This window comes from Petromyzon marinus, unplaced genomic scaffold (assembly GCF_048934315.1).
Source record: "Petromyzon marinus isolate PM22_M1 ecotype Great Lakes invasive population unplaced genomic scaffold, UKy_Petmar_22M1.pri1.0 PM_Scaffold_370, whole genome shotgun sequence".
Classification (NCBI taxonomy): Eukaryota; Metazoa; Chordata; class Hyperoartia; order Petromyzontiformes; family Petromyzontidae; genus Petromyzon; species Petromyzon marinus.
In genome coordinates this window covers 64,421-88,613 of record NW_027423358.1, presented here as the reverse complement: position 1 = coordinate 88,613, position 24,193 = coordinate 64,421, and the positions used below count along the sequence as shown (strand labels likewise).

At 52.3% G+C, this 24,193-nt stretch overlaps 1 protein-coding gene across 1 annotated transcript; it reads right to left on the bottom strand.

The window, feature by feature from the left end:
• Positions 1 to 532: 532 nt before the first annotated feature.
• On the bottom strand, positions 533 to 24,193 carry LOC142923263 (coiled-coil domain-containing protein 80-like). Its single transcript, XM_076064292.1, has 4 exons — positions 24,055 to 24,193; positions 10,028 to 10,108; positions 8,722 to 8,771; positions 533 to 4,003 (listed from the first exon to the last, which is right to left on the bottom strand). The coding sequence occupies exons 1-4, from the start codon at positions 24,191 to 24,193 to the stop codon at positions 3,794 to 3,796; spliced, it is 480 nt and encodes a 159-aa protein (XP_075920407.1). The 3' UTR covers positions 533 to 3,793.

Sequence of the window (24,193 nt, the reverse complement as noted above, 5' to 3'; positions counted from 1 at the left end):
GGTGTCCCCTAGGCTACAGACACTCACACACAGAGACAGCTGCCACTGGGGGTGCCCCCTAGGCTACAGACACTCACACACAGGGACAGCTGTCACTGGGGGTGTCCCCTAGGCTACAGACTCACACAGAGACAGCTGTCACTGGGGGTGTCCCCTAGGCTACAGCCCCACACAGAGACAGCTGTCACTGGGGGTGCCCCCTAGGCTACAGACACACACAGAGACAGCTGTCACTGGGGGTGCCCACTATGCTACAGACACACACAGAGACAGCTGTCACTGGGGGTGTCCCCTAGGCTACAGACTCACACACAGAGACAGCTGTCACTGGGGGTGTCCCCTAGGCTACAGACTCACACAGAGACAGCTGTCACTGGGGGTGTCCCCTAGGCTACAGACTCACACACAGAGACAGCTGTCACTGGGGGTACCCCCTAGGCTACAGACACACACAGGGACAGCTGCCACTGGGGGTGCCCCCTAGTAGAAGGGAAACAATGAAATAATAATAATAAAAAACTATAAAACAATAAAATTCCACGTGGTGACTTTACCGAATCAACCAAGAATATGAAGTTAAACCACGCACCGTTTAACATAATTTATTGCCATAAAACATTTTAAGAAGTACCTGGCCGCTCGTTATCACAATAAGTATGACTATCGGAAAAAAACAGATTACATTCGGAATACGTAATGTTGACATCAGGAAACTATTTGCGCGGATTATCGTAACTAATGTTAATGCGGGCAACACATCGCATCATTATCATAATTAATGTTAATGCAGGCACCAAACCAAACTCGTAGGGTGAGGAGCTAACTGGGTAGCTGGATAGTAGGGTGAGGAGCTAACTGGGTAGCGGGCTAGTAGTGTGAGTAGCTGGCTAGTAGGGTGAGGAGCTAGCTGGGTAGATGGCTAGTAGTGTGAGGAGCTAACTGGGTAGCTGGCTAGTAGAGTGAGGAGCTAACTGGGTAGCTGGCTAGTAGTGTGAGGAGCTAGCTGGGTAGCTGGCTAGTAGGGTGAGGAGCTAGCTGGGTAGCTGGCTAGTAGGGTGAGGAGCTAGCTGGGTAGCTGGCTAGTAGTGTGAGGAGCTAACTGGGTAGCTGGCTAGTAGGGTGAGGAGCTAACTGGGTAGCTGGCTAGTAGGGTGAGGAGCTAACTGGGTAGCTGGCTAGTAGGGTGAGGAGCTAACTGGGTAGCTGGCTAGTAGGGTGAGGAGCTAACTGGGTAGCTGGTTAGTAGTGTGAGGAGCTAACTGGGTAGCTGGTTAGTAGTGTGAGGAGCTAACTGGGTAGCTGGCTAGTAGTGGGAGGAGCTAGCTGGGTAGCTGGTTAGTAGAGTGAGGAGCTAACTGGGTAGCTGGCTAGTAGAGTGAGTAGCTAGCTGGGTAGCTGGCTAGTAGTGTGAGTAGCTGGCTAGTAGGGTGAGCAGCTAGCTGGGTAGCTGGCTAGTAGGGTGAGGAGCTAACTGGGTAGCTGGCTAGTAGTGTGAGGAGCTAACTGGGTAGCTGGCTAGTAGTGTGAGTAGCTGGCTAGTAGTGTGAGGAGCTAACTGGGTAGCTGGCTGGTAGAGTGAGGAGCTAACTGGGTAGCTGGCTAGTAGTGTGAGGAGCTAACTGGGTAGCTAGCTAGTAGTGTGAGGAGCTAACTGGGTAGCTGGCTAGTAGTGTGAAGAGCTAACTGGGTAGCTGGCTAGTAGGGTGAGGAGCTAACTGGGTAGCTGGCTGGTAGTGTGAGTAGCTGGCTAGTAGTGTGAGGAGCTAACTGGGTAGCTGGCTAGTAGTGTGAGTAGCTGGCTAGTAGGGTGAGGAGCTAACTGGGTAGCTGGCTGGTAGTGTGAAGAGCTAACTGGGTAGCTGGCTAGTAGGGTGAGGAGCTAGCTGGGTAGCTGGCTAGTAGTGTGAGTAGCTTGCTAGTAGTGTGAGGAGCTAACTGGGTAGCTGGCTAGTAGGGTGAGGAGCTAACTGGGTAGCTGGCTAGTAGGGTGAGGAGCTAACTGGGTAGCTGGCTGGTAGTGTGAGGAGCTAACTGGGTAGCTGGCTAGTAGCGTGAGTAGCTGGCTAGTAGTTTGAGGAGCTAACTGGGTAGCTGGCTAGTAGTGTGAGGAGCTAACTGGGTAGCTGGCTAGTAGTGTGAGGAGCTAACTGGGTAGCTGGCTAGTAGTGTGAGGAGCTAACTGGGTAGCTGGCTGGTAGTGTGAGGAGCTAACTGGGTAGCTGGCTGGTAGTGTGAAGAGCTAACTGGGTAGCTGGCTAGTAATGTGAGGAGCTAACTGGGCAGCTGGCTAGTAGTGTGAGTAGCTGGCTAGTAGGGTGAGGAGCTAACTGGGTAGCTGGCTAGTAGAGTGAGGAGATAACTGGGTAGGGGCTAGTAGGGTGAGGAACTAGCTGGGTAGCTGGCTAGTAGTGTGACGAGATAACTGGGTCGCTGGCTAGTAGAGTGAGGAGATAACTGGGTAGGGGCTAGTAGGGTGAGGAGCTAGCTGGGTAGCTGGCTAGTAGTGTGAGGAGATAACTGGGTAGCTGGCTGGAAGTGTGAGGAGCTAACTGGGTAGCTGGCTAGTAGTGTGAGGAGCTAACTGAGTAGCTGGCTAGTAGGGTGAGGAGCTAACTGGGTAGCTGGCTAGTAGTGTGAGGAGCTAACTGGGTAGCTGGCTAGTAGTGTGAAGAGCTAACTGGGTAGCTGGCTAGTAGTGTGAGTAGCTGGCTAGTAGTGTGAGGAGCTAACTGGGTAGCTGGCTAGCAGTGTGAGGAGCTAAGTGGGTAGCTGGCTAGTAGTGTGAGTAGCTGGCTAGTAGTGTGAGGAGCTAACTGGGTAGCTGGCTGGCAGTGTGAGGAGCTAACTGGGTAGCTGGCTAGCAGTGTGAGGAGCTAACTGGGTAGCTGGCTAGTAGGGTGGGTAGCTGGCTAGTAGTGTGAGTAGCTGGCTAGTAGGGTGAGGAGCTAACTGGGTAGCTGGCTAGTAGCGTGAGTAGCTGGCTAGTAGTGTGAGGAGCTAACTGGGTAGCTGGCTAGCAGTGTGAGGAGCTAGCTGGGTAGCTGGCTAGTAGTGTGAGTAGCTGGCTCGTAGTGTGAGGAGCTAACTGGGTAGCTGGCTAGCAGTGTGAGGAGCTAACTGGGTAGCTGGCTAGTAGTGTGAGTAGCTAACTGGGTAGCTGGCTGGTAGGGTGAGGAGCTAACTGGTTAGCTGGCTAGTAGTGTGAGGAGCTAACTGGGTAGCTGGCTAGCAGTGTGAGGAGCTAACTGGGTAGCTGGCTAGCAGTGTGAGGAGCTAACTGGGTAGCTGGCTGGTAGTGTGAGTAGCTGGCTCGTAGTGTGAGGAGCTAACTGGGTAGCTGGCTGGCAGTGTGAGGAGCTAACTGGGTAGCTGGCTGGCAGTGTGAGGAGCTAACTGGGCAGCTGGCTAGTAGTGTGAGGAGCTAACTGGGTAGCTGGCTAGCAGGGTGAGGAGCTAACTGGGTAGCTGGCTGGCAGTGTGAGGAGCTAACTGGGTAGCTGGCTGGCAGTGTGAGGAGCTAACTGGGTAGCTGGCTAGTAGGGTGGGTAGCTGGCTAGTAGTGTGAGTAGCTGGCTAGTAGGGTGAGGAGCTAGCTGGGTAGCTGGCTAGTAGTGTGAGTAGCTGGCTAGTAGTGTGAGTAGCTGGCTAGTAGTGTGAGGAGCTAACTGGGTAGCTGGCTGGCAGTGTGAGGAGCTAAGTGGGTAGCTGGCTAGTAGTGTGAGTAGCTGGCTAGTAGTGTGAGGAGCTAACTGGGTAGCTGGCTGGCAGTGTGAGGAGCTAACTGGGTAGCTGGCTAGTAGGGTGGGTAGTGGCCGTAGTGGCCGTAGTTGTGGTCGTGCTCGGGGCAAGGGGGCAGCCCCCCCCCGCCGTGCCCCCCATCCAGCAGCTCGTAGAACAGAGCGACAGCCACGACCGGCGCTGGGAACCAGGCCAGGGCCACGCCGTCCCTCTCCACCAGCACGGCGCCATACAACTCCGGTGTGAGGCGGAAGTAGCTGCGCAGCTGGGGGTGGGGTGGGGGTGTGGGGGGTGAGGGGGGGTGAGGGTGGGGTGAGGGGGGTGGCGATAGTCCACACAGAGACATTGTCTCCGTGTGGATCTGTGTGTGTGTGTGTCTCTGTGTGTGTCTCTGTGTCTCTCTCTCCGTGTTTCTGTGTGTCTCCGTGTGGATCTCTCTGTGTGTCTCTGTGTCTCTGTATCTGTGTGTTTCTGTGTCTCTCTGTGTGTCTCTGTCTCTCTGTGTCTCTCTCTGTGTCTCTGTGTCTCTCTGTGTGTCTCCGTGTGGATCTCTCTGTGTGTCTCTGTGCCTCTCTGTGTGTCTCTGTGTCTCTGTGTGTGTGTGTCTGTCTCTTTGTGTGTCTCTGTGTCTCTGTGTGTCTCTGTCTCTCTGTGTGTCTCTGTGTCTCTGTGTTTCTCTCTCCGTCTCTGTGTGTGTGTCTCTCTCTGTGTGTCTCTCTGTGTCTCTGTGTCTCTCTGTGTGTCTCCGTGTGGATCTCTCTGTGTGTCTCTGTGCCTCTCTGTGTGTCTCTGTGTCTCTGTGTGTGTGTGTCTGTCTCTTTGTGTGTCTCTGTGTCTCTGTGTGTCTCTGTCTCTCTGTGTGTCTCTGTGTCTCTGTGTTTCTCTCTCCGTCTCTGTGTGTGTGTCTCTCTCTGTGTGTCTCTCTGTGTCTCTGTGTCTCTCTGTGTGTCTCCGTGTGGATCTCTCTGTGTGTCTCTGTGCCTCTCTGTGTGTCTCTGTGTCTCTGTGTGTGTGTCTGTCTCTTTGTGTGTCTCTGTGTCTCTGTGTGTCTCTGTCTCTCTGTGTGTCTCTGTGTCTCTGTGTCTCTCTCTCCGTCTCTCTGTGTGTGTCTCTCTCTGTGTCTCTCTCTGTGTCTCTGTGTCTCTCTGTGTGTCTCCATGTGGATCTCTCTGTGTGTCTCTGTGTCTCTCTGTGTGTTTCTGTGTCTCTCTCTCTGTGTCTCTGTTTGTCTCCGTGTGGATCTCTATGTGTGTGTCTGTGTCTCTGTGTCTCTCTGTGTGTCTCTGTGTCTCTCTGTGTGTCTCTCTGTGTCTCTCTCTGTGTCTCTCTGTGTGTCTCCGTGTGGATCTCAGTGTGTGTCTCTGTGTCTCTGTGTGTGTCTCTGTGTCTCTGTGTGTGTCTCTGTGTCTCTCTGTGTCTCCATGTGGATCTGTGTGTGTGTCTCTGTGCCTCTCTGTGTGTCTCTGTGTGTCTCTGTGTCTCTGTGTGTGGATCTCTCTGTGTGTCTCTGTGTCTCTCTGTGTGTGTCTGTCTCTTTGTGTGTCTCTGTGTGTCTCTGTGTGTGTCTCTCTCTCTGTCTCTCTCTCCGTCTCTCTCTCTCTCTGTCTCTCTCTGTGTTTCTCTCTGTGTGTCTCTCTCTGTGTCTCTCTGTCTCTGTATCTGTGTGTTTCTGTGTCTCTCTGTGTGTCTCTGTCTCTCTGTGTCTCTCTGTCTCTCTCTGTGTCTCTCTGTGTGTCTCTCTCTGTGTCTCCCTGTCTCTCTGTGTCTCTCTGTGTGTCCCTCTCTGTGTCTCTCTCTCTGTCTCTCTCTCCGTCTCTCTCTCTGTCTCTCTATCTCTCTCCGTCTCTCTCTCTCTCTGTCTCTCTCTGTGTTTCTCTCTGTGTGTCTCTCTCTGTGTCTCTCTGTGTCTCTGTATCTGTGTGTTTCTGTGTCTCTCTGTGTGTCTCTGTCTCTCTGTGTCTCTCTGTCTCTCTCTGTGTCTCTCTGTGTGTCTCTCTCTGTGTCTCTCTGTCTCTCTGTGTCTCTCTGTGTGTCTCTCTCTGTGTCTCTCTCTCTCTGTCTCTCTCTCTGTCTCTCTCTCTGTCTCTCTCTGTCTCTGGCAGATCATTGTTATAATTCAGTAGGCTCACATGACATTGACTTTTCCAAGACAGAGGTTATTTGTAAGCCATTTGGCTACCATGAGAGATTCGTTCATGAGGCTATCCACCATATACAAGCAGAGAGACAATTTCAACCGAGAAGATGGATTCTGGGCTTAGCAATCATTGGAAAGATTTGATAAACCATTTCAGGTCTTAATTGATTGTTCACGCTTACGGTGGCTTTCAGACAGCATACATTAATTTTTCGTCTCCCCCCTCCTCTTTTCAGAACATAGATGGACTCGTCCTTCTAAATAAACTGCCAAATCGCTGCGCATGGCGCGGACGTTTTTTTAAAATTATAAATAAATAAATACACCGTTTAAAAATAAATACATTTATGCAAACCGACACACCTGATGACGACCGTTTGTGTTATGGTCGAAACGTCGTGATGATTTTTATTGTTTTATATATATTTTATTATTTTATTGTTTCCCTTCAATGTGGTGACTTTACCGAAAGAGCTAAGAACATGGATTACTGCAGTCACGAAAGCTTTAAATAAAAAAAATAAAAAAGAGGCTTTTGAAATCGCCAAAACAGAAAGCCACCGATGCAGTGTTAAGAAACCAGGGCTTCTGGCACGTGGCCGCGGTTTTATGTTGAGCCCACGAGCTGACTAACTCCCCCACCCCCAGTAGCCACAATGGGTACACAAACAAAACGTTCTAGTTAGTTGGAGAGCTTAATTGAAACGGGGGGGGGTGGGAGTGGGGTGGAAGGCCCAATGATGAACCTCACACCCCCACCACATCCCCCCACCTCGGTCCGTGAACGAAAAATGTCTTCAGCAAAACCGGTTTGCTAGTGCCAGCGAGGATGGGGGCCACAGCTGACCGGTCAGGGGACTGGGCAAGGATCAGCTCCTAAGGGAGTTGCCGTCCAACGGTCGGCGCGTCACCTTGGGGGGGGCGTGGCCGGAAACGCCCCCGCAAGGTGACGCTCGGCGCGTCACCGTGGGGAGGGGCGGGGCCGGACACGCCCCCTTTGTGTACCGGGCGTGAACGGCACCGCCCTCGGCATTGCTCGGTGAGTGGGTGGGTGAGTGGGTTGGTGGGTGGGTGGGTGGGTGAGTAGGTGAGTGGGTGGGTGGGTGTTTGGGTGGGTGAGTGGGTGGGTGGGTGGGTGTGTGGGTGGGTGAGTGGGTGGGTGAGTAGGTGAGTGGGTGGGTGGGTGTTTGGGTGGGTGAGTGGGTGGGTGGGTTGGTGAGTGGGTGGGTGGGTGGGTGAGTGGGTGGGTGGGTTGGTGGGTGGGTGGGTGGGTGAGTGAGTGGGTGGGTGGGTGTGTAAGTGGGTGGTTGTGTGGGTGGGTGTGTGGGTGAGTGGGTGGGTAAGTGGGTGGGTGAGTGGGTGTGTTGGTGGGTGTGTGGGTGATTGGGTGTGTGGGTGGGTCGGTGTGTGAGTGGGTGGGTGTGTGGGTGTGTTGGTGGGTGTGTGGGTGAGTGGGTGTGTGGGTGGGTGGGTGAGTGAGTGGGTGGGTGGGTGGGTGTGTGAGTGGGTGTGTGGGTGGGTGGGTGAGTGGGTGGGTGTGTGGGTGAGTGGGTGGGTGAGTGGGTGGGTGGGTGGGTGAGTGGGTGGGTGTGTGGGTGGGTGAGTGGGTGGGTGAGTAGGTGAGTGGGTGGGTGGGTGTTTGGGTGGGTGAGTGGGTGGGTGGGTGGGTTGGTGGGTGGGTGGGTGGGTGAGTGAGTGAGTGGGTGGGTGGGTGGATGGGTGGGTGTGTGGGTGGGTGGGTGTGTGGGTGAGTGGGTGGGTAAGTGGGTGGGTGAGTGGGTGTGTTGGTGGGTGTGTGGGTGATTGGGTGTGTGGGTGGGTCGGTGTGTGAGTGGGTGGGTGTGTGGGTGTGTTGGTGGGTGTGTGGGTGAGTGGGTGTGTGGGTGGGTGGGTGTGTGGGTGGGTGGGTGTGTGAGTGGGTGTGTGGGTGGGTGTGTGAGTGGGTGGGTGAGTGGGTGTGTGGGTGGGTGGTTGGGTGAGTCGGTGGGTGAGTGGGTGAGTGAGTGGGTTCGTGGGTGTGTGGGTGAGTGTGTGGGTGAGTGTGTGGGTGTGTGGGTGAGTATGTGGGTTTGTGGGTGAGTGTGTGGGTGTGTGGGTGTGTGGGTGAGTGTGTGGGTGTGTGTGTGGGTGAGTGTGTGGGTATGTGGGTGTGTGAGTGTATGAGTGTGTGTGTGTGAGTGTGTGGGTGTGTGAGTGAGTGGGTGAGTGTGTGAGTGGGTGGGTGAGTGTGTGTGGTGAGTGGGTGAGTAAGTGGGTGTGTGGGTGTGTGAGTGAGTGGGTGTGTGGGTGTGTGGGTGGGTGTGTGGGTGAGTGGGTGAGTTTGTGAGTGAGTGTGTGGGTGAGTGTGTGAGTGAGTGTGTGGCTGAGTGGGTGTGTGGGTGTGTGGGTGTGTGGATGTGTGGGTGTGTGGGTGGGTGTGTGGGTGAGTGGGTGAGTTTGTGAGTGAGTGTGTGGGTGAGTGTGTGAGTGAGTGTGCGGCTGAGTGGGTGTGTGGGTGTGTGGGTGTGTGAGTGAGTGGGTGTGTGGGTGTGTGGGTGAGTGAGTGTGTGAGTGAGTGTGTGTGTGAGTGTGTGAGTGAGTGTGTGGCTGGGTGGGTGTGTGGGTGAGTGAGTGTGTGAGTGAGTGTGTGTGTGAGTGTGTGAGTGAGTGTGTGGCTGGGTGGGTGTGTGGGTGAGTGAGTGTGTGAGTGAGTGTGTGTGTGTGAGTGAGTGTGTGTGTGTGAGTGTGCTCGCCGCTGACAGCCACTTGCCCCTACAGCGCTCTGTGGGGGCTACCTGGGGGAGCTTTGTCTTTGTGTTTACTACCTGGTGGGGGAAGGGGGGGGTAGATCGGCCCAGCCCACTCACCTCGCTCACCAGGTGAGCAGACATCGCCTCCGTCTCCACGCTCACGTTACCTGGACACACCGTCACCATCACCATCAGCGTTACCATCACCATCAGCGTCACCATCACCACACCATTACCACACCATCACCGTCACCATCAGCGTCACCATCACCACACCATCACCACACCATCACCATCACCACACCATCACCGTCACCATCACCACACCATCACCGTCACCATCACCATCACCACACCGTCACCATCACCGCCAACATCACCACACCACCACCACACTCACTACCACAATCACCACTCACCACCACACTCCTCACCACCACTCTCACCACCACTCTCACCACCACACTCCTCACCACACTCACCACCACAATCACCACACTCACCACTCCTCACCACCACACTCACCACTCCTCACCACACTCACCACCACAATAACCACACTCACCACTCCTCACCACCACACTCACCACTCCTCACCACCACACTCCTCACCACCACACTCACCACTCCTCACCACACTCACCACCACACTCACCACCACACTCACCACTCCTCACCACACTCACCACTCCTCACCACACTCCTCACCACCACACTCCTCACCACCACACTCATCACTCCTCACCACACTCACCACCACACTCACCACCACACTCACCACTCCTCACCACACTCACCACTCCTCACCACACTCCTCACTACCACACTCCTCACCACCACACTCACCACTACACTCACCACTCCTAACCACACTCAATACTCACCACACTCACCACTCCTCACCACACTCCTCACCACCACACTCACCGCCACACTCACCACCACAATCACCACACTCACCACTCCTCACCACCACACTCACCACTCCTCACCACCACTCCTCACCACACTGCTCACCACCACACTCACCACTCCTCACCACACTCACCACAACACTCACCACACCACACTCACCACTCCACACCACACTCACCACCACACTCACCACTCCTCACCACCACACTCACCACTCCTCACCACCACACTCACCACCACACTCACCACGACACTCACCACCACACTCACCACCACTCCTCACCACTCCACACTCACCACCACACTCACCACTCCTCACCACCACACTCCTCACCACACTCCTCACCACTCCTCACCACTCCTCACCACCACACTCCTCACCACCACACTCCTCACCACTCCTCACCACCACACTCCTCACCACCACACTCCTGACCACTCCTCACCACCACACTCCTCACCACTCCTCACCACACTCCTCACCACTCCTCACCACCACGACACTCACCACTGAGACCGTGTTCCTCCATGATGCCTCCCGCCTGCTCCCCCAGTCCAAGCAGCTTGAGCACCACGATGAGTCTCCTGCCTGCACAGATCATTCACTCATTCATTCACTCATTCATTCACTCACTCATTCACTCATTCATTCACTCATTCATTCACTCACTCATTCACTCGCCTGTTCACCCAGTCCAAGCAGCTTGAGCACCACGATGAGTCTCCTGCCTGCACAGATCATTCACTCATTCACTCATTCATTCACTCGTTCATTCGTTCATTCATTCACTCATTCATTCACTCGCCTGCTCCCCCAGTCCCAGCAGCTTGAGCACCACGATGAGTCTCCTGCCTGCACAGATCATTCATTCACTCATTCATTCACTCGTTCATTCACTCATTCATTCACTCATTCACTCACTCATTCATTCATTCACACACTAATTCACACACTAATTCATTCACTCGTTCATTCACTCATTCATTCACTCATTCACTCATTCATTCATTCATTCACTCACTCATTCACTCGCCTGCTCCCCCAGTCCCAGCAGCTTGAGCACCACGATGAGTCTCCTGCCTGCACAGATCATTCACTCATTCATTCACTCATTCACTCACTCATTCATTCACTCATTCACACACTAATTCATTCACTCGTTCATTCACTCATTCATTCACTCATTCACTCACTCATTCATTCACTCATTCATTCACACACTCATTCATTCACTCACTCGTTCACTCATTCACTCATTCACACACTCATTCATTCACTCACTCATTCATTCACTCATTCACTCGTTCATTCATGCACTCATTCACACACTCATTCATTCACTCACTCATTCATTCACTCATTCATTCATTCACACATTCATTCACTCATTCACTCACTCATTCACTCACTCATTCACTCACTCGTTCACTAACTCATTCACACACTCATTCACACACTCATTCACTAACTCATTCACTCACTCATTCACACACTCATTCAATCATTCACTCACTCATTCACTCACTCATTCAATCATTCACTAACTCATTCACGCACTCATTCACGCACTCATTCACACACTCATTCACACACTCATTCAATCATTCACTAACTCACTCACTCACTCATTCACTCACTCATTCACTAACTCATTCACGCACTCATTCACACACTCATTCACACACTCATTCAATCATTCACTCATCCACTAACCCATTCACTCACTCATTCACTAACTCATTAACTCACTCATTCACTCTCACTCATTCACTAACTCATTCACTAACTCATTCACTCACTCATTCACTAACTCATTCACTCACTCATTCACTCACTCATTCACTAACTCATTCACGAATTTGCACGTGAGTGTGTGGATGTTGCAAATGTGTTTATGGATGTGTGTCTGTGTGTCTGTGTCTGTGTGTCTGTGTGTGTGTCTGTGTGTCTGTGTGTGTGTGTCTGTGTGTCTGTGTGTGTGTATGTGTGTGTGTATGTGTCTGTATGTGTGTCTGTGTGTGTCTGTGTGTGTGTCTGTGTGTGTGTGTGTCTGTGTGTGTGTGTCTGTGTGTGTCTGTGTGTGTGTGTGTCTGTGTGTGTGTGTGTCTGTGTGTGTCTGTGTCTGTGTGTGTGTGTGTCTGTGTGTCTGTGTCTGTGTGTGTCTGTGTCTGTGTGTGTGTGTGTCTGTGTGTGTCTGTGTCTGTGTGTGTGTGTGTGTGTCTGTGTGTCTGTGTGTGTGTGTGTCTGCATGTGTCTGTGTGTGTGTGTCTGTGTGTGTGTCTGTGTGTGTGTGTGTCTGTGTGTGTCTGTGTGTGTGTGTCTGTGTGTGTGTGTGTGTCTGTGTGTGTCTGTGTGTGTGTGTGTCTGTGTGTGTGTGTGTCTGTGTGTGTGTATGTGTGTGTGTATGCGTCTGTATGTGTCTGTGTGTGTGTCTGTGTGTGTCTGTGTCTGTGTGTGTGTGTGTCTGTGTGTCTGTGTCTGTGTGTGTCTGTGTCTGTGTGTGTGTGTGTCTGTGTGTGTCTGTGTCTGTGTGTGTGTGTGTGTGTCTGTGTGTCTGTGTGTGTGTGTGTCTGCATGTGTCTGTGTGTGTGTGTCTGTGTGTGTGTCTGTGTGTGTGTGTGTCTGTGTGTGTCTGTGTGTGTGTGTCTGTGTGTGTGTGTGTGTCTGTGTGTGTCTGGGTGTGGGGAGCGGTGGTGAAGCGGTTAGCGCTACGAACCCCGGTGACACGGGTTCAATTCCCGCTCATGGCCACCACCACCACCACCACCTCACACAGTGACGGCGATTATCCGCACCGGGTCCTGGGCCTCCCCTAGGTCGACTCAGCCTCAACTGGTGCCATGATGGGCAAACATCGTCACCCGGGGGGTTACAAAGTCGCTGGCTCGCTAACAACACTTGCCTCTAGGTGCTGCTCGCTAACAACACTTGCCTCTAGGTGCTGCTCACTAACAACACTTGCCTCTAGGTGGTGCTCGCTAACAACACTTGCCTCTAGGTACTGCTCACTAACAACACTTGCCTCTAGGTGCTGCTCACTAACAACACTTGCCTCTAGGTGCTGCTCGCTAACAACACTTGCCTCTAGGTGCTGCTCGCTAACAACACTTGCCTCTAGGTGCTGCTCGCTAACAACACTTGCCGCTAGGTGCTCACTAACAACACTTGCCTCTAGGTGCTGCTCACTAACAACACTTGCCTCTAGGTGGTGCTCACTAACAACACTTGCCTCTAGGTGGTGCTCGCTAACAACACTTGCCTCTAGGTGCTGCTGCTCGCTAACAACACTTGCCTCTAGGTGCTGCTCACTAACAACACTTGCCTCTAGGTGCTGCTCACTAACAACACTTGCCTCTAGGTGCTGCTGCTCGCTAACAACACTTGCCTCTAGGTGCTGCTCACTAACAACACTTGCCTCTAGGTGCTGCTCACTAACAACACTTGCCTCTAGGTGCTGCTCGCTAACAACACTTGCCTCTAGGTGCTGCTCGCTAACAACACTTGCCTCTAGGTGCTGCTCGCTAACAACACTTGCCGCTAGGTGCTCACTAACAACACTTGCCTCTAGGTGCTGCTCACTAACAACACTTGCCTCTAGGTGCTGCTCGCTAACAACACTTGCCTCTAGGTGATGCTCACTAACAACACTTGCCTCTAGGTGGTGCTCACTAACAACACTTGCCTCTAGGTGCTCACTAACAACACTTGCCTCTAGGTGATGCTCACTAACAACACTTGCCTCTAGGTGCTGCTCGCTAACAACACTTGCCTCTAGCTGCTGCTCACTAACAACACTTGCCTCTAGGTGCTGCTCACTAACAACACTTGCCCTGAGGTGCTGCTCGCTAACAACACTTGCCTCTAGGTGCTGCTCGCTAACAACACTTGCCTCTAGGTGCTGCTCACTAACAACACTTGCCTCTAGGTGCTCACTAACAACACTTGCCTCTAGGTGCTCGCTAACAACACTTGCCTCTAGGTGCTGCTCGCTAACAACACTTGCCTCTAGGTGCTGCTACTCACTAACAACACTTGCCTCTAGGTGCTGCTCACTAACAACACTTGCCTCTAGGTGCTGCTCGCTAACAACACTTGCCTCTAGGTGCTGCTCACTAACAACACTTGCCTCTAGGTGCTGCTCGCTAACAACACTTGCCTCTAGGTACTGCTCGCTAACAACACTTGCCCATAGATGCTGCTCACTCGCTAACAACACTTGCCTCTAGGTGCTGCTCACTAACAACACTTGCCTCTAGCTAATGCTCACTAACAACACGTGCCTCTAGGTGATGCTCACTAACAACACTTGCCTCTAGGTGATGCTCACTAACAACACTTGCCTCTAGCTAATGCTCACTAACAACACTTGCCTCTAGCTGCTGCTCGCTAACAACACTTGCCTCTAGGTGATGCTCACTAACAACACTTGCCGCTAGCTGCTGCTCGCTAACAACACTTGCCTCTAGGTGGTGCTCGCTAACAACACTTGCCTCTAGGTGGTGCTCGCTAACAACACTTGCCTCTAGGTGCTGCTCACTAACAACACTTGCCTCTAGGTGGTGCTCGCTAACAACACTTGCCTCTAGGTGGTGCTCGCTAACAACACTTGCCTCTAGGTGCTGCTCACTAACAACACTTGCCTCTAGGTGGTGCTCGCTAACAACACTTGCCTCTAGGTGCTGCTCGCTAACAACACTTGCCTCTAGGTGGTGCTCGCTAACAACACTTGCCTCTAGGTGGTGCTCGCTAACAACACTTGCCTCTAGGTGATGCTCACTAACAACACTTGCCTCTAGGTGATGCTCACTAACAACACTTGCCTCTAGGTGCTACTCGCTAACAGCACTTGCCTCTAGGTACTGCTCGCTAACAACACTTGCCTCTAGGTGCTGCTCACTAACAACACTTGCCTCTAGGTGCTACTCGCTAACAACACTTGCCTCTAGGTGCTGCTCGCTAACAACACTTGCCTCTAGGTGATGCTCACTAACAACACTTGCCTCTAGGTGATGCTCACTAACAACACTTGCCTCTAGGTGCTGCTCGCTAACAACACTTGCCCTGAGGTCCTGCTCACTCGCTAACAACACTTGCCTCTAGGTGATGCTCACTAACAACACTTGCCTCTAGGTGATGCTCACTAACAACACTTGCCTCTAGCTGCTGCTGCTCGCTAACAACTCTTGCCTCTAGCTGCTGCTCACTAACAACACTTGCCTCTAGGTGCTGCTCGCTAACAACACTTGCCTCTAGGTGCTGCTCGCTAACAACACTTGCCTCTAGCTGCTGCTGCTCGCTAACAACTCTTGCCTCTAGCTGCTGCTCGCTAACAACACTTGCCTCTAGGTGCTGCTCGCTAACAACACTTGCCTCTAGGTGCTGCTCGCTAACAACACTTGCCCTGAGGTGCTGCTCACTAACAACACTTGCCTCTAGGTGCTACTCGCTAACAGCACTTGCCTCTAGGTACTGCTCGCTAACAACACTTGCCTCTAGGTGCTGCTCACTAACAACACTTGCCTCTAGGTGCTACTCGCTAACAACACTTGCCTCTAGGTGCTGCTCGCTAACAACACTTGCCTCTAGGTGGTGCTGCTCGCTAACAACACTTGCCCTGAGGTACTCGCTAACAGCACTTGCCTCTAGGTGCTGCTCGCTAACAACACTTGCCTCTAGGTGCTGCTCGCTAACAACACTTGCCTCTAGGTGCTACTCACTAACAACACTTGCCTCTAGGTGGTGCTCACTAACAACACTTGCCTCTAGGTGGTGCTCACTAACAACACTTGCCTCTAGGTGCTGCTCGCTAACAACACTTGCCTCTAGGTGGTGCTCGCTAACAACACTTGCCCTGAGGTGCTCGCTATCAACACTTGCCTCTAGGTGCTGCTCGCTAACAACACTTGCCTTGAGGTGCTGCTCACTAACAACACTTGCCTCTAGGTGCTGCTGCTCGCTAACAACACTTGCCTCTAGGTCCTGTTCACTCGCTAACAACACTTGCCTCTAGGTGCTCACTAACAACACTTGCCTCTAGGTGATGCTCGCTAACAACACTTGCCTCTAGGTGCTGCTCGCTAACAACACTTGCCTCTAGGTGCTGCTCGCTAACAACACTTACCTCTAGGTGGTGCTGCTCGCTAACAACACTTGCCCTGAGGTACTCGCTAACAGCACTTGCCTCTAGGTGCTGCTCGCTAACAACACTTGCCTCTAGGTGCTGCTCGCTAACAACACTTGCCTATAGGTGGTGCTCGCTAACAACACTTGCCCTGAGGTGCTCGCTATCAACACTTGCCTCTAGGTGCTGCTCGCTAACAACACTTGCCTCTAGGTGCTGCTCGCTAACAACACTTGCCTCTAGGTGCTGCTACTCACTAACAACACTTGCCTCTAGGTGCTCGCTAACAACACTTGCCTCTAGGTGCTGCTCGCTAACAACAGTTGCCTCTAGCTGCTGCTGCTCACTAACAACACTTGCCTCTAGGTGATGCTCACTAACAACACTTGCCTCTAGGTGGTGCTACTCGCTAACAACACTTGCCTCTAGGTGCTCGCTAACAAAAATTGCCTCTAGGTGATGCTCGCTAACAACACTTGCCCTGAGGTGCTCACTAACAACACTTGCCCTGAGGTGCTCACTAACAACACTTGCCTCTAGGTGGTGCTCACTAACAACACTTGCCTATAGGTGCTGCTCACTAACAACACTTGCCTCTAGGTGCTGCTCACTAATAACACTTGCCTCTAGGTGCAGCTCGCTAACAACACTTGCCTCTAGGTGCTGCTCACTAACAACACTTGCCTCTAGGTGATGCTCACTAACAACACTTGCCTCTAGGTACTGCTACTCACTAACAACACTTGCCTCTAGCTGGTGCTCGCTAACAACACTTGCCTCTAGGTGCTGCTACTCGCTAACAACACTTGCCTCTGGTGCTGCTCGCTAACAACACTTGCCTCTAGGTGGTGCTCACTAACAACACTTGCCTCTAGGTGCTCGCTAACAAAAATTGCCTCTAGGTGATGCTCGCTAACAACACTTGCCTCTAGGTGATGCTCACTAACAACACTTGCCTCTAGGTCCTGTTCACTCGCTAACAACACTTGCCTCTAGGTGCTGCTCGCTAACAACACTTGCCTCTAGGTGCTGCTCGCTAACAACACTTGCCTCTAGCTGCTGCTGCTCGCTAACAACACTTGCCTCTAGGTGGTGCTCACTAACAACACTTGCCTCTAGGTGCTGCTCGCTAACAACACTTGCCTCTAGGTGCTGCTCGCTAACAACACTTGCCTCTAGGTGCTACTCGCTAACAACACTTGCCTCTAGGTGCTGCTCGCTAACAACACTTGCCTCTAGGTGCTGCTCACCAACAACACTTGCCTCTCGGTGCTGCTCACTAACAACACTTGCCTCTAGGTGCTCACTTACTAACAACACTTGCCTCTAGGTGCTGCTCACTAACAACACTTGCCCTGAGGTGCTGCTCGCTAACAACACTTGCCCTGAGGTGCTGCTCGCTAACAACACTTGCCTCTAGGTACTGCTCGCTAACAACACTTGCCTCTAGGTGCTCACTCACTAACAACACTTGCCTCTAGGTGCTGCTACTCACTAACAACACTTGCCTCTAGGTGTTGCTCGCTAACAACACTTGCCTCTAGGTGCTGCTCGCTAACAACACCTGCCTCTAGCTGCTGCTCGCTAACAACACTTGCCTCTAGCTGCTGCTCACTAACAACACTTGCCCTGAGGTGCTGCTCGCTAACAACACTTGCCCTGAGGTGCTCGCTAACAACACTTGCCTCTAGGTGGTGTTCGCTAACAACACTTGCCTCTAGGTGCTGCTCGCTAACAACACTTGCCTCTAGGTGGTGCTGCTCACTAACAACACTTGCCTCTAGGTTCTGCTCACTAACAACACTTGCCTCTAGGTGCTGCTCGCTAACAACACTTGCCTCTAGCTGCTGCTCACTAACAACACTTGCCTCTAGGTGATGCTCACTAACAACACTTGCCTCTAGGTGCTGCTCACTAACAACTCTTGCCCTGAGGTGCTACTCGCTAACAACACTTGCCCTGAGGTGCTCGCTAACAACACTTGCCTCTAGGTGGTGTTCGCTAACAACACTTGCCTCTAGGTGCTGCTCGCTAACAACACCTGCCTCTAGCTGCTGCTCGCTAACAACACTTGCCTCTAGCTGCTGCTCACTAACAACACTTGCCCTGAGGTGCTGCTCGCTAACAACACTTGCCCTGAGGTGCTCGCTAACAACACTTGCCTCTAGGTGGTGTTCGCTAACAACACTTGCCTCTAGGTGCTGCTCACTAACAACACTTGCCTCTAGGTGCTGCTCGATAACAACACTTGCCTCTAGGTGCTCACTAACAATAGTTGCCCTGAGGTGCTCGCTAACAACACTTGCCTCTAGGTGCTCACTAGCTAAGAACACTTGCCCTGAGCTGCTCGCTAACAACACTTGCCTCTAGGTGCTGCTCGCTAACAGCACTTGCCCTGAGATGGTGCTCGCTAACAACACTTGCCTCTAGGTGCTGCTGCTCGCTAACAACACTTGCCTCTAGGTGATGCTCACTAACAACACTTGCCTCTAGCTGCTGCTCACTACAACACTTGCCTCTAGGTACTGCTACTCACTAACAACACTTGCCCTGAGCTGCTCACTAACAACACTTGCCCTGAGATGCTGCTTGCTAACAACACTTGCCCTGAGATGCTGCTCACTAACAACACTTGCCCTGAGGTGCTGCTCGCTAACAACACTTGCCCTGAGGTGCTGCTCGCTAACAACACTTGCCCTGAGGTGCTCGCTAACAACACTTGCCTCTAGGTGCTGCTCGCTAACAACACTTGCCTCTAGGTGCTGCTCGCTACAAACACTTGCCTCTAGCTGCTGCTGCTCGCTAACAACACTTGCCTCTAGGTGCTGCTACTCACTAACAACACTTGCCTCTAGCTGCTCACTAACAACATTTGCCTCTAGGTGCTCAATAACAACACTTGCCTATAGGTGCTGCTGCTCACTAACAACACTTGCCTCTAGGTGCTGCTACTCACTAACAACACTTGCCTCTAGGTGCTCGCTAACAACACTTGCCTCTAGGTGCTCGCTAACAACACTTGCCTCTAGGTGCTGCTCGCTAACAACACTTGCCTCTAGCTGCTGCTCCTCACTAACAACACTTGCCTCTAGGTGATGCTCACTAACAACACTTGGCTCTAGGTGCTGCTCACTAACAACACTTGCCCTGAGGTGCTCACTAACAACACTTGCCTCTAGGTGGTGCTCACTAACAACACTTGCCTATAGGTGCTGCTCACTAACAACACTTGCCTCTAGGTACTGCTACTCACTAACAACACTTGCCTCTAGGTACTGCTACTCACTAACAACACTTGCCTCTAGCTGCTGCTCGCTAACAACACTTGCCTCTAGGTGCTGCTACTCGCTAACAACACTTGCCTCTGGTGCTGCTCGCTAACAACACTTGCCTCTAGGTGGTGCTCACTAACAACACTTGCCTCTAGGTGGTGCTCACTAACAACACTTGCCTCTAGGTGGTGCTCACTAACAACACTTGCCTCTAGGTGCTCGCTAACAAAACTTGATTCTAGGTGATGCTCGCTAACAACACTTGCCTCTAGGTGCTGCTCGCTAACAACACTTGCCTCTAGGTGCTGCTCACTAACAACACTTGCCTCTAGGTGCTGCTCACTAACAACACTTGCCTCTAGGTGCTGCTCACTAACAACACTTGCCTCTAGGTGCTCGCTAACAACATTTGCCTCTAGGTGCTGCTCACTAACAACACTTGCCTCTAGGTGCTCGCTAACAACACTTGCCTCTAGGTGATGCTCACTAACAACACTTGCCTCTAGGTCCTGTGCTGCTCACTAACAACACTTGCCTCTAGGTGCTACTCGCTAACAACACTTGCCTCTAGCTGCTGCTCGCTAACAACACTTGCCTCTAGGTGCTGCTCACTAACAACACTTGCCTCTAGGTGCTGCTCACTAACAACACTTGCCTCTAGGTGCTGCTACTCACTAACAACACTTGCCTCTAGGTGCTGCTGCTCGCTAACAACACTTGCCTCTAGGTGCTGCTCACTAACAACACTTGCCTGTAGGTGCTGCTACTCACTAACAACACTTGCCTCTAGGTGGTGCTCACTAACAACACTTGCCTCTAGGTGATGCTGCTCGCTAACAACACTTGCCTCTAGGTGCTGCTCGCTAACAACACTTGCCTCTAGGTGCTCGCTAACAACACTTGCCTCTAGGTGCTCACTAACAACACTTGCCTTTAGGTGCTGCTCGCTAACAACACTTGCCTCTAGGTGCTGCTCGCTAATAACACTTGCCTCTAGGTGCTGCTCACTAACAACACTTGCCTCTAGGTGCTGCTCGCTAACAACACTTGCCTCTAGGTGCTGCTGCTCGCTAACAACACTTGCCTCTAGCTGCTGCTCACTAACAACACTTGCCTCTAGGTGCTGACTCGCTAACACCACTTGCCTTGAGGTGCTCGCTAACAACACTTGCCTCTAGGTGCTGACTCGCTAACAACACTTGCCTCTAGGTGCTGCTCGCTAACAACACTTGCCCTGAGGTGCTGCTCACTAACAACACTTGCCTCTAGGTGCTCACTCGCTAACAACACTTGCCTGTAGGTGCTGCTCACTAACAACACTTGCCTCTAGCTGCTCGCTAACAACACTTGCCCTGAGGTCCTGCTCACTCGCTAACAACACTTGCCTCTAGGTGCTACTCGCTAACAACACTTGCCTCTAGCTGCTGCTCACTAACAACACTTGCCTCTAGCTGCTCGCTAACAACACTTGCCTCTAGGTGCTGCTCACTAACAACACTTGCCTCTAGGTGGTGCTCGCTAACAACACTTGCCTCTAGGTGATGCTCACTAACAACACTTGCCTCTAGGTGCTGCTCACTAACAACACTTGCCTCTAGGTGGTGCTCACTAACAACACTTGCCTCTAGGTGATGCTCACTAACAACACTTGCCTCTAGGTGCTGCTCGCTAACAACACTTGCCTCTAGGTACTCACTAACAACACTTGCCTCTAGGTGGTGCTCGCTAACAACACTTGCCTCTGGGTGGTGCTCACTAACAACACTTGGCTCTAGGTGCTGCTCGCTAACAACACTTGCCTCTAGGTGGTGCTCGCTAACAACACTTGCCTCTAGGTGGTGCTCGCTAACAACACTTGCCTCTAGGTGGTGCTCGCTAACAACACTTGCCTCTAGGTGGTGGTGCTCACTAAGAACACTTGCCCTGAGGTGCTCACTAACAACACTTGCCTCTAGCTGCTGCTCGCTAACAACACTTGCCTCTAGGTGGTGCTCACTAACAACACTTGCCTCTAGGTGGTGCTCACTAACAACACTTGCCTCTAGGTGGTGCTCACTAACAACACTTGCCTCTAGGTGGTGCTCGCTAACAACACTTGCCTCTAGGTGCTGCTCACTAACAACACTTGCCTCTAGGTGCTGCTCACTAACAACACTTGCCTCTAGGTGCTCACTAACAACACTTGCCTCTAGGTGCTGCTCGCTAACAACACTTGCCTCTAGGTGCTGCTCACTAACAACACTTGCCTCTCGGTGCTCACTTACTAACAACACTTGCCTCTAGGTGCTGCTCGCTAACAACACCTGCCTCTAGCTGCTGCTCGCTAACAACACTTGCCTCTAGGTGCTGCTCACTAACAACACTTGCCTCTCGGTGCTCACTTACTAACAACACTTGCCTCTAGGTGCTACTCGCTAACAACACTTGCCTCTAGCTGCTGCTCGCTAACAACACTTGCCTCTAGCTGCTGCTCACTAACAACACTTGCCTCTAGGTGCTGCTCACTAACAACACTTGCCTCTAGGTGCTGCTCGCTAACAACACTTGCCTCTAGGTGGTGCTCACTAACAACACTTGCCTCTAGGTGCTGCTCGCTAACAACACTTGCCTCTAGGTGCTGCTCGCTAACAACACTTGCCTCTAGGTGCTGCTCACTAACAACACTTGCCTCTAGGTGGTGCTCACTAACAACACTTGCCTCTAGGTGCTGCTCGCTAACAACACTTGCCTCTAGGTGGTGCTCACTAACAACACTTGCCTCTAGGTGCTCACTCACTAACAACACTTGCCTCTAGGTGCTCGCTAACAAAACTTGCCTCTAGGTGATGCTCGCTAACAACACTTGCCTCTAGGTGATGCTCACTAACAACACTTGCCTCTAGGTCCTGTTCACTCGCTAACAACACTTGCCTCTAGGTGCTGCTCGCTAACAACACTTGCCTCTAGGTGCTGCTCACTAACAACACTTGCCTCTAGGTGATGCTCACTAACAACACTTGCCTCTAGGTGCTGCTGCTCGCTAACAACACTTGCCTCTAGGTGCTGCTCGCTAACAACACTTGCCTCTAGGTCCTGTTCACTCGCTAACAACACTTGCCTCTAGGTGCTGCTCGCTAACAACACTTGCCTCTAGGTGCTGCTCGCTAACAACACTTGCCTCTAGGTGCTGCTCGCTAACAACACTTTCCTCTAGGTGCTGCTCGCTAACAACACTTGCCTCTAGGTGGTGCTCACTAACAACACTTGCCTCTAGCTGCTGCAGCTCGCTAACAACACTTGCCTCTACGTGCTGCTCACTAACAACACTTGCCTCTAGGTGCTGCTCGCTTACAACACTTGCCTCTAGGTGCTCGCTAACAACACTTGCCGCTAGGTGGTGCTGCTCGCTAACAACATTTGCCTCTAGGTGCTGTTCACTAACAACACTTGCCTCTAGGTGCTGCTCACTAACAACACTTGCCTCTAGGTGGTGCTCACTAACAACACTTGCCTCTAGCTGCTGCTCACTAACAACACTTGCCTCTAGGTGCTGCTCACTAACAACACTTGCCTCTAGGTGCTCACTCACTAACAACACTTGCCTCTAGGTGCTCACTCACTAACAACACTTGCCTCTAGGTGCTGCTCACTTACAACACTTGCATCTAGCTGCTGCTCACTAACAACACTTGCCCTGAGATGGTGCTCGCTAACAACACTTGCCTCTAGGTGGTGCTCACTAACAACACTTGCCTCTAGGTGCTGCTCGCTAACAACACTTGCCTCTAGGTGCTCACTAACAACACTTGCCTCTAGGTGGTGCTCACTAACAACACTTGCCTCTAGGTGCTGCTCGCTAACAACACTTGCCTCTAGGTGGTGCTGCTCACTAACAACACTTGCCTCTAGGTGGTGCTGCTCACTAACAACACTTGCCTCTAGGTGCTGCTCGCTAACAACACTTGCCTCTAGGTGCTACTCGCTAACAACACTTGCCTCTAGCTGCTGCTCACTAACAACACTTGCCTCTAGGTGCTGCTCGCTAACAACACTTGCCTCTAGGTGCTGCTCACTAACAACACTTGCCTCTAGGTGCTGCTCGCTAACAACACTTGTCTCTAGGTGCTGCTCGCTAACAATACTTGCCTCTAGGTGCTGCTACTCGCTAACAACACTTGCCTCTAGGTGCTCACTAGCTAACAACACTTGCCCTGAGCTGCTCTCTAACAGCACTTGCCCTGAGGTGCTCGCTAACAACACTTGCCTCTAGGTGCTCACTAGCTAAGAACACTTGCCTCTAGCTGCTGCTCGCTAACAACACTTGCCCTGAGGTGCTCACTCGCTAACAACACTTGCCCTGACATGGTGCTCGCTAACAACACTTGCCTCTAGGTGCTGCTGCTCACTAACAACACTTGCCTCTAGGTGCTCGCTAACAACACTTGCATCTAGGTGTTGCTCACTAAGAACACTTGCCTCTAGGTGCTGCTACTCGCTAACAGCACTTGCCTCTAGGTACTCACTCGCTAACAACACTTGCCCTGAGGTGCTGCTCACTCGCTAACAACACTTGCCCTGAGATACTCGCTAACAACACTGGCCTTGAGGTGCTCGCTAACAACACTTGCCTTGAGCTCGCTAACAGCACTTGCCCTGAGGTGCTCGCTAACAACACTTGCCCTGAGGTGCTCGCTAACAACACTTGCCTTGAGCTCACTAACAACACTTGCCCTGAGGTGCTGCTCACTCACTAACAACACTTGCCTCTAGGTGCTGCTCGCTAACAACACTTGCCCTGAGGTGCTACTCGCTAACAACACTTGCCATGAGATGGTGCTCGCTAATAACACTTGCCTCTAGGTGCTGCTCACTAACAACACTTGCCCTGAGGTGCTACTCGCTAACAACACTTGCCATGAGATGGTGCTCGCTAACAACACTTGCCTCTAGGTGCTCACTAACAATACTTGCCCTGAGGTGCTCGCTAACAACACTTGCCTCTAGGTGCTCACTAGCTAAGAACACTTGCCCTGAGCTGCTCGCTAACAACACTTGCCTCTAGGTGCTGCTCGCTAACAGCACTTGCCCTGAGCTGCTCGCTCGCTAACAGCCCTTGGCCCCTCCGGCCTGCGAGAGGCTACACGGGGGAGCTTTGCCTTTACCCAGGCTGCAGGCCTGGCCCTGCAGGGCCAGCAGCTGCAGCTCGTACGCCTCATCCTCGCCCGACGCAGCGGAGACAATGAGAAGACGTCGCCTCCACAGGAAGCTGGTGCATTGTGGGGGAAGGGGGGACAGGTGCAT

Bases quoted from the DNA above. Each gene is read 5' to 3' on its own strand.
- LOC142923263 (XM_076064292.1), bottom strand. From the start codon at position 24,193: ATGCACCTGTCCCCCCTTCCCCCACAATGCACCAGCTTCCTGTGGAGG. The intron at 10,109-24,054 runs GTAAAGGCAAAG...TGATCTGTGCAG, and splicing joins GGGCCAGGCCTGCAGCCTGG to GCAGGAGACTCATCGTGGTG. The intron at 4,004-8,721 runs GTGAGTGGGCTG...CCCCACCCCCAG, and splicing joins CTGCTCACCTGGTGAGCGAG to CTGCGCAGCTACTTCCGCCT.